Source organism: Meleagris gallopavo, chromosome 1 (genome assembly GCF_905368555.1).
Source record: "Meleagris gallopavo chromosome 1, MGAL_WU_HG_1.1, whole genome shotgun sequence".
NCBI lineage: Eukaryota > Metazoa > Chordata > Aves > Galliformes > Phasianidae > Meleagris > Meleagris gallopavo.
In genome coordinates, this window is record NC_139404.1 from 29,119,545 (window position 1) to 29,129,756 (window position 10,212).

Below are 10,212 nucleotides of genomic sequence, written 5' to 3' on the forward strand. Positions count from 1 at the left end.
ACTCTAGCTAGACTAAGACTGGGATGAAACTGTCCAGAAGGAAGTCTAAAATTAGGTTTGTTTTTCATAGTTCTCAACCACCAATTACAGATGTAGGACATCGTTTATACTAAGGTTCTACAGGTAAACTATTTAATACACTTAACCATGACTTGGGCAAAAGAATAAGGAACAAAAGAAGCAAACAGCACCACACTGAGAGGTGCTGGAAACCATCTGCTAAACCCATTCTGAGTTAAGACAAATCAAAAATCAAAAAATGAAATCACAAGCAAGATAGCATAAAGCACCACAAGCCCTACAATTGCATAAGAACAAAACTACTCTAGAAAGAATGCGATAGGAAAGAACAGGAAAATGTAGGGTATCAAACAGATCACAAAGCACAGATAAGCTAACATCATGATACTGAACAAAAGAAGGAAGAAGCAATACCAAGCTTCATAACTTAGTGGGTATTTGGAAAGAAATAATCCAACTAAGCATTAAACTTGAAGGTCTGCTATCCATCTGGGATGCCACAGAAAGAAATGGATGTGCAAACTGAAGAATGAAGAAAGAAAATTATAATATAAACAGAAGAAAACTGCTACTTATCTGAAAGATTTGCCACAAACTTGTTTGTCTGAGAAAGGTTTGGCAAGAGCAAATGAGTGAACAGGGAAACCATAACTCAATAAGCAAAGAACTAGAAATACACTGGGAAATTCATTGAGAATAGGGGGAGTACAAATCAACTTATCTTACTGAACAGAAAGGTCAGGAATCCAGAAAAACATGAGGGGTAAAAAAGCACTAGAAACAAGCTGTTGTGTTTACAGATCCTCTTTCAGTTCAGTGGAAGGGTTTAGCTCACAGATCATTTCCATCCTGTACTCTTAGAGCAACATGGATAAGCCAAATAATCACTAGGAGATATGTTAGCCTTCTTGGAACTATCCTTAAAATGAATCCAAACTTCCTCAGAGCTCTTACTACTTTAGGAACTGTGGAAGACAAACACTAATCTATTTTTCTTGGCTTTGGTGCAGTTGAGCTGAACAAGCCATTCTTAAATGTGATTCTGTAGTGCCCAAGAACCAAGATGGCCTTCTGGAAGTCATGTCTGCTAACTCCATTCTGAGAGCTGAGATCTTGAAAATATTTAATAAGTTTCTCCTCCTGTCCAAGAGCTCTAAAATTAACTGTCATAGGAGAGAGAGTTTACATAAAGGCATAGATTTTCTTCTGCTAAGTATTTAATTACATAAAGTATATAAACATAAAAGGCAAACAATAACAGTCACCTAAGTTTTTGACCAAAGATGACCTCTCATCTAACTACCATTTTCAATATCATGCAAGAAGAAACAACTAACTAGGTTTAAATTAACTGTCAAAGTTACACGAAACAGGCTCTACTCGGACTTAGCCTAATACAGAATCATAGAAAGGCCTGAGTTGGAAGAGACATCAAAGATCATCCAGTTCCTGGGGGCAGGTTTCCACCCACCACATCAGGTCGCCCAGGTTCCATCCAACCTGGCCTTGAACACCTCCAGGCATGGGGCACCCACAGCTTCTCAGGGACAGTCTGTGCCAGTGTCTCACCACCTCCCAGTAAAAAATTTTCCCCTGACATCTAATCTAACTCTCCCTTCTTTCAGTTTAAAATTGTTTACCCTTGTCCTGTCAGTATCTATCTGCGTAAAAAAGCTCACTTCTCTCCTTCTTATAAGCTCCTTCCAACTACTGGAAGGCAACTATCAAGTCTCCCCAGAGCCTACTCTTCTCCAGGCAGAACAAGCCCAGCCCCCTCAGGCTGTCTTCATAGGAGAGGTGCTCCAGCCCTCTGATCATCATGACTGCACACCACGTGAAATACTGTTTGTTTCGTTCTGAGAAGACTGCTTTAAAAACGGGAAGGAAGAAATAAAAAAAAAGTCCGAAGTATAACAGAAATTATAGCTTATGTACTATTTCAAAAACATATTATTTTTTGGCTGTCCATTATATTGTCTATTCCTCATAGAAGCTATGCCCATGAAGTGCATTTAAAAGAGTTGCTCCAATCAATAAAAATAACTTCATTGTTTTATATGAAAAAAGAAAACATATTTTTCAGGGAAAATCATTTCTAAATAAATTCCTAAAGAATTCCAAAGGTTCCTTTCAAAGACTCTTCTTAAAAATAAGAATTGAAACCCAGAACGACCAGATAATCAGCTTGCTATCTACAAATAAAAGAGAAATATTTATTCACGCTTTTCCTCATATTCAAGTTAAAATGTAAGACTCGTAGTACAGAGCTCAGTAAAGCATGGATTACATAGGACTTTTCCACTCACTTCACAGCTGCAAATATTTTCTTCTCTAACTACCACAAGTAGTGAAATGCTCTCCAGCTTAAGCTCGATGCAGTCGTGTATTTGTAAAATCAGCACGACAGGCGGTTCTTCCTCTTTTTCTCCTTCACAACCTTCCCGTGACACGCGCATGCGCGTACGCACAGAGGCTGCATGCTGGAAGGCAGAGGAGAGTCCTTAACAAGCTGTTGTAAAACAGACATGTTAAACCAGATACACCAGATAAGAACCAATTCCTCGTCCTGAGCAGCACGGCATTTCAACAGAAATACAAATACCAGCTTTGGTTAAATGTAACTGATTTGTGCTTATAAACATCCAGATGGTACATGACTAAACAAATTGCACATATTTCCCGAAGAAAAATGACCTTGATATCCAAGTTAAAAAATTAAGCACTTTATTTATGCTTCTCAAGGCGTAAAACAAACTAATGACAGCTTCAAGTGAAGACCTGTATCTCATAGTTAGGAGATTGTCAGACACGGAAAATGCACGTATTGAATGGTCACACTCTAAAGCACAATGAAGGAGCACGCACAAATATCAAGAAAGCATACAAAGATGGCATTCGAGTTCTTTCTATCTCAGATTAACTCTTTTGTCTGTCAAGATTTAAAGCTGGCTTTTTGTATGTTAGGCTGAGAAAACGATTCAGTAAGGGAGATCAATAGAGCTCAGGATGTGGAAGCCATGCCCTATTCAGCTGTTATATATGTCCCTGCTTCAGAAGCACAAGGCGTTAAATGCAGGCATCCTGATTCCACAGAAATTCACCTTGACCTGATATGACTTCATTCTGGCTGCAAATTTCAGAGGTTATTTTACGTAAATGATGTATATAGCAGCTGGACCAAGACGTGTGTCACAGAAGAGTATCTAGGAAAAAAATTCACTCCACGGAAGTCACTTGTACCTGTTTTATCTCCTTATTCTCTCTCTCTTCCTCCTCATCAAAAGAAAAATACTTCAGAACCGTGTATGCTAGACTCACAGATTCATAGTTAAGGCTATGAAGTTTTACCAAACGAAAAAGCTTTAAAAATAAAATGAAATAAAAGCATAACAAGCATTAAGTAGCTACATCTTTGTACAGCAATCCTTCTCCTTTAATAGCATAGGGAATGCAATTAGTAAAAATATCCCCTTGTAGTCTGCTCTTTTTCCTAATTAAAAAAAAATAATAAAAAAATCACACAATTTTATCTTAGTTTTATTTTAGTTTAGAAAGAGAAAACTGATCACGTACCCTACTCCCCTGTTTTCCTTCATGCGCACAGCAGAGTTAAAAAGCCAGATTTGCAGTTCCTCCTGTGGCACTTCTCACATTTCCCTGCATGCTCGTCCTCTATACTGAATGGACAAGCAGTTTGTCATGGCATAGAAAAAAGAATGGGATCATGCAGGTAGAGACCAGATCACAATACACATGCATAGGAATCAAACTAAGGAAAGCAATATGACAGGTAAGTTTAGATCTGCATGCTACCACTGAGTAACAAGTGCGTTAATAGGATATGAGAAAGAAGGAGCAGAGATGTGATGGAGAGGTATTTCAGCCTCTTAGAAGGCACGAGATGTACATCCCCTTACAGAGAATGCCAATCCTCTTAACTGCTTCTTCCCAGTAAGGCTGGAATTCTGAATCTTTGGTAGCTTGCAACATGCCTAAATGACAAGAACTAAGCATATTAGCTGGCAAGAAAAACAAAAACCATCTTACTGAAGAACAGACAAACCGGGAGCTAACACTTGCTGCAATATAGGTTTGTGCAAGGACCCAGCCCAGCTCTTGAAGCTTAACCAGTACTGGAGTGCTCCTGTTTCAGACAGTGCCATGAAGCACAGAAGGAAATGGAATGGTAGCAAGCCCACTAAAACAGCTTTTAGTTGTATGCAGCAGTTGTAAGAGCTGGACCAAATTCAGCAACCCCGCTATAACCTCCTCGGGAGCCAAATAATTCATTTCTGGCTTTTCAGCACAATATTATTGCCACTGGTGCTTTTGCAGAGGTCTGGGCTTTCTCAGTGTTCCAGCAATTACTTTACTTTTCTGTACAACACAAGTGACAGAGGGGAAATGATGATTTTCAAGTGTTTATGTCTCAGGAAAACTTAATTTCATGGGGCAGGGAAATCAAACCACTTATTTAGCCTGAGGACTCTTCCTCTTACCAAACTTCAATGGCTTTTGCAAACAATAGGACTTCACAAAGAGATCATACAAATTCTTTTTAATGGAAACTATTAGGCAACCTAAATATAGAGACGGTTACCAGCGCCCTCTTCAACACAGCATGTTAGAGTTCTATTCAGCTTTCCTTACTCATACCTCTAATGAACTTCAGCAGGAGATCTGTCCAAGAAATGAAGGATTATTACAGCTCTAGGTTCCTTACATTTGTACAACATCTTTCACCTAGAAAGACTTTAAAATGTTTTAAAGGTCACATACAGAAAATTACTATACTCAGCACAGCCTCCTATCAAGAGGAACACAGTAATTTATCAGTACCCAAGCAACGATACAGAACAATTTATGCTAGCAAGTAAATAAGAAAGCCATGTCTACAGGAAAATTTAGATCCTCAGTCGAGCAACAGTTCTCCAGTAAAACATACAGGGATTTCCAACCAGCAGATAGGATGTCAGCTTTCCATCTGACTCACTGCACATCTAACTGGCTCCATGCTGGGCACTGGTTCATTACAAACCCAAAGAAAAGAGTGCCACCCTGGGAGTCTGTTACGTCCCCTCTTGCAGCACCCAGGATTTCTTTGGATGTCTCCTATCCAAGAACAACACGGTTTAATCATCCACAACGACACTACCATGGAAGAAGTTAATTCAAGTCCATAACTGAGAGTTCCCTTTAGAAGTATAACAAAATATGATTGAGCAACTGTAGAATTATTCCCACTAATCTTAACAGTGCCATCGGTTTTAAAGATCATAATCCATACCTAGCCCTTAGCATAAAAGGTAACTCTTCTGGAGAGAGGAAAATGGTTCAACAGTGAAAACACACATAAATCTGACTCTGCACCTGAGTGTGATTCTGTGAAATTAACTGTACACAATTAGTATAAAAACATGCGAGTTTTAATCAACTTAGCCTAATTTCCAGTGGCCTTCAAAAGCATTACACTTGACTGTGATTGCCTGGTTTTCCATCTGCAAATCTGTTCACATTTAGCGAACTTTAACACTCAGAAGCAGACATAAAACAGTTCATCACAAAGAAACAGATTTCTCTGAACTAAAAAAAGGTGATTTACATCAGTGCTTACATCACAGAGGCATTACTATGCCTAGTAGATATAGATTTCATTAATTTAAAAAAAAATGCAGAAATTTGTAAGTAAGAACCAATGCACACTTAAGAACTGTGCTGAGGCATCAGCTTCATCCATACAAACATTAAGATTCAAAATGGAAGACAAAAAAAACCAACATTCCCAATACCATCAGAACTCCATGGTATTGTTACTCTGAACAACACTGACAAAAATGTCTAATTCTAAAGGTGGTATGAGTAAATGGTTTAATAGGGCCCCAATTTGGTGTCTTGGACTTCACTTCCTTTAAATAAATAAATAAATAAATCTGCCCTAACAGCCTTTTGTGTCTCCTTGGCACCCTAAAGATTCCTCTCTCCATAGATACAAAGGTCTACTTAGCAGTTCACATCTCAGTTCAGAGCTGGACCTAAAACTGCCTGGTCTAAAACCTCTCCCTGCATCCCAGACCTCGAACCCACATGAACACACGACCCATTTAAACTGAATGGGAAAATTACATCCACAAACCCCGTCAGCCACGCATTGTTTCAGAGTTTAAGCAGAGAAATAAAAACGAAGGTATCAGCTAAAACTCTGCATATCAGGACACCGTGAGGGAGAAAGCGGAAAGAAAAAAAAAAAAATCATTGTTCCTAAAATACGTTCAAATAGTTCAAAACCTATAAAATATTCAAGAAGGAGGGGAAAAAAAGCAACGGTGACATAGGTATCTGAGAACTGCTTGTTTTGTTTCGTCTTAGTGCTTTCATCCAACTGAGTTTCCGGGTCAGCGGAACATAATTCTAATTTTGAAGTCACTCTGTCTATCAAACTGGCCGGAGGCTGAGGATGGCTGCAGCCTTCAGCCGTGCTGCTTTCCTGAGCTTACATTCATCCCCTTATTTTTCTGAATGTTACCAGTCGCAGCATATCTACCTGCGATACAACAGAACGCCACGCTCATCGCTGGAAAGCACGCTGTACGTGACAGATGCAATTCCTCTCAGCACATTTACCTCACTGATTGCCTTATTTATGATACATATATACATATTCGAAGCTGAAGTTACGAGAGTACTTCCGACACGCGCTCCGCTTTGCAGAACTCCAGGAAATCAACTTCAGAAATACAGACGCATCGTTCTAACCACGCATCTGCACTTCCAAATTCAAATGTGTAACATTTGTTGCAAGTCATATTCAGCGCTGTTTTGAATGCTATCTGAAACGCAACTGCCGCTCACCATAGGATCGCAACTTTTATTGCCACTCAAACTTCTCCGGCTGACAGTACAAAGCCATAAGCTCGATACCCTAACAAAGGATCCTTCAATAACGCTCTCCCCGGCCAGCACTCCCGCTGGCTGTATAAAGCCCCCCCCTCCCCCGGTGTCACACCGCGCGGCACGTCAGGAGGGGCAGGAACCAGGTAGGTCACCGTGCGCCTTCTGACGGTTCGCAGAAAACGGGTTCTCGTGGGACGCCGCAGTTCCGCCCGAGGCACGGTTAGCCGGGAGTGGGGGGGAGGGGAACCCCCCGGCCCGGCTTCCCTCGCCGAACGCGGCCCCGCTGCCGTCAGGGCCGCCGCCTGGCGAACCGGGGGCCGGCGGCGGGGACTCACCGTGTGGAGGTGCCCTTCCTCACGTCGCACATCATGCACTTGAAGGCCTCGGCGCTGTTGCGGAAGGTGCAGACGCTGCAGTCCCAGTAGCCCTCGTCCGAAGAGGGTTTCGGCTGCCGCTTCGGCCTGCGGAGACACAGCACGCGGGGCAGCGCGGGGCGCACCGCCCGACACCGGCCCCCCCGGGCGCCATCGCCGCCGGCCCCGCGCACCCGAGCGGGCCCCGGGAAGGCGGCGGCGCTGCCCTACCTGGTCGGGCTCTTCTTGTCTCCCATGCCGCCTCCAGACGCGTCCCCGGCCCGGCCCCGGCGCGGCCCTTTGTGTATTTGTCAATAAGGAGGAGCGCGGGGGTCTCTCGCCTCTAACGGGGACCCGCGGAGGAGGAGCCACCGCCGCAACCTCCAGCTGTCGGGGAAACTCCTGCCGCCGCCGCTGCCCCCTCCTCCCTCACGTGTCCCCCCGCCGCCAACCAGCGGCCGCCCGCAGGCCGCGGCGCCCGGCGGGCCGCGCACGGCGGCAGGTTCGCGGTCGGCGAGCGCCGGGGCTCGGGCGCTGCGGGCCGGGCGGCGGCGGGGCCGGGGCGCCGCGGGGGCTGCTGGGGGCGGCCGAGGGGTGGGGAGACGAGAGGCGAGGCGGCGCGGCGGGAGGAGCGGGGTGCGGCCGTGCCCGAGGGCGGCTCCGGCGGGCGGCGGGGAGTCCCGCGGCCATTGTCCGGGCTGACGGGATCGGGGGCGGCGGCGCTCTACTCGCGGAGGCCCGGCGCGGGCCGTGGGGCGGAGGCCGCTGCCGGGCGGAGAGCGGCTGTGCGGGCCGCGGGGCCGGGCTGCCATCAGTAGGTGCGGAGCGCAGCCCGGGCCCGGCGCCGCGGCCGCCGGCAGAAGGGCTGAGCCCGGGGCACGGCCACCGAGAGAGAGGTGGGGTGTTTGTAGCCGCCTGTGCAGCTCTCCCCTTGGAGAGGGCTGCTTTGTGGTAACTCTGGCTCGCTCTGCTCCCAGAGATACCGTGCAGGCCGAGCCCTGCAGAGCGAGCTGAGCGCTTCGTGGGGTTCTGTTTAGAAACCTCCCGTGTGAGCCGGCCCGTCCACCCCGGGCAGAGCCAGGAGGCGTTGGTGCTGCGGGCATCCATGTGCGATGCTGCGCGTAAAGCGCGCAGCTCCAGCACGGCTCGCAGGCGGCGAGGCGCACGGCCGTTGTGTACCTGCGCTATCTCTGCACGCAGCGGCCCCGGGCACAGGGCAGGGTGCCATTTTGCGGGATGCTGCGCAAACAGAACAAAGAGCACATGTCCGAAGTGTGTAACAAAGACGGCGGTTAGGTGCAGGTAGATGGCAGAGTGCAAGCGGACGATGAGGCGGTCAGCATCTCAGTGGCCAAAGCTGGTTTTGCTGCATCGCCTTTGTCAAGGAACAGCGGGGTTTTGAGAATAAAACGTGCCCGAGGGGAGCTTCACCCAAGTGTGTGAACAAACACAGCTGGAGTTGTTGGCATCTTTGAAAATTTAGCCAGCGGATAATAGAGAAACTTAACATTTCTGAAAGCAAAGTTTTTAAAGAATTTCAGCTAGAAATAATGAGAAATGATGAAGAAATGGGAAACCTGGGTAAATGGCTTGATATCTTCCTATGGAAGCAATGAATGATCTGTTGTGTGGAACATTTACATATATGTAAAAGTACTAATGCTTGTACAGGATGCACAGTTTTCTGCATCACTCCTGTAATCCTGGATGTAAGCAATTTGAAGTCTGTGTATTATTTCCTACTTGTGTTTAGATGTTAATCCTCATTTCCTCCTGCATTTGCATCCTGTTTAAAGTGTTGTCATTTTCCCCTCCTTTGGTGTTTTCTCTGAATGTGCCTTGCCTGTTCCTTTCTTCCTCTATTTCAATTTCTTTCTTCTATTTGTATGTTACTCACAGAGGCTATCATAAATTATGAATAAAATGTATGGATTGCACATCTGGGGATAGGGCAGGCTCTGCACAGACAGCTGGCCTGGATTCATTTCTATGTAGTTAGATTTCTGTGTGAACCCAGACCCAAACACCATGGGGAGACGAGCTTTTCCAGGTGAACCATTTGATGCTAAGACAGGGTTTTCTTGTGTATGGGGACCATTTCCTTCTGTTGGCTCTGAAGAGAGCTTTGCATTAATAGTTCAGAATTGGACATCTACCCTGTATAATTATAGAAGTAGATAACTGATGTTGTTCTTGCTTGAATCTCCCTCAATATAGAATTTGCTAGACAGGAAGGAGTGGAGAATCCTGTCTGCTTGTGCCCTCTTACACAGTGCATTCTTCTTAATGTACGAGTAAACATTATTTCCCCACTTTCAGAAGGCAATGATTTTGAAATAAGTTCTTTCTCTTGACCTTTTCTCCATCCTCTATTTCCATACCAATTATAAGAAATAAAACAACACTGCTATTGATGGTTACAGAAGACTGGGATATGTTGTAATCCCACAGGAGCTATTCTTGGAGAGAAGCATTCCCAGTCCCAGCAGGGAGAGTCACAACTGCAGCCACAAATGTTATTCCTAACAGCCGAGTAATCTTTCCAGTTGTCACGTTCCAGACCTTCTGCTGCATGGAAATCATCCAAGCCACTGTGCTTAAATATTGTGATGTTTTCCCAGCAGCATTGGGCCTGTTTCCCACCGATCTCCCAACTAATCTCCACTTCAGGAGCTTCACAGCAATTCAGGTTGGGGCATTCAAGAGTTCACTGGATGAGTCATGGTGCCCACTGTGTGGGAGGGTGAGTCCTCATCTTGAAAAGTACTGAAGAGGAAAGGAAGACAGTTTCCTCACACCTTGTTCTGTCTACGAGTAGGAGCATGAGAAAACTGAATGTACACGTGAATGTACCAGGCTGTCCCAAGTCATACCTACAACCAGAGCAGTGGTGGTCCCTATAGGACCAACTGGGGAGAGGTGGTAGCTGCTACATGCAGTGTTCAGT

The 10,212-nt window shown here is 45.3% G+C and overlaps 1 protein-coding gene across 1 annotated transcript in view; it reads right to left on the reverse strand.

Annotated features, from left to right (window-relative positions):
* YAF2 (YY1 associated factor 2) overlaps window positions 1–7,833 on the reverse strand; it is a 33,208-nt gene extending 25,375 nt beyond the window's left edge. The window contains exons 1-2 of the mRNA XM_085219645.1: window positions 7,497–7,833; window positions 7,248–7,373 (exon numbers count right to left, since the gene is read on the reverse strand). Coding sequence (XP_085075771.1) covers window positions 7,248–7,373; window positions 7,497–7,522 — 152 coding nt within the window. The 5' untranslated portion in view covers window positions 7,523–7,833. The remainder of the gene's footprint in view (window positions 1–7,247; window positions 7,374–7,496) is intronic.
* Between the last annotated feature and the right edge of the window lie 2,379 nt (window positions 7,834–10,212).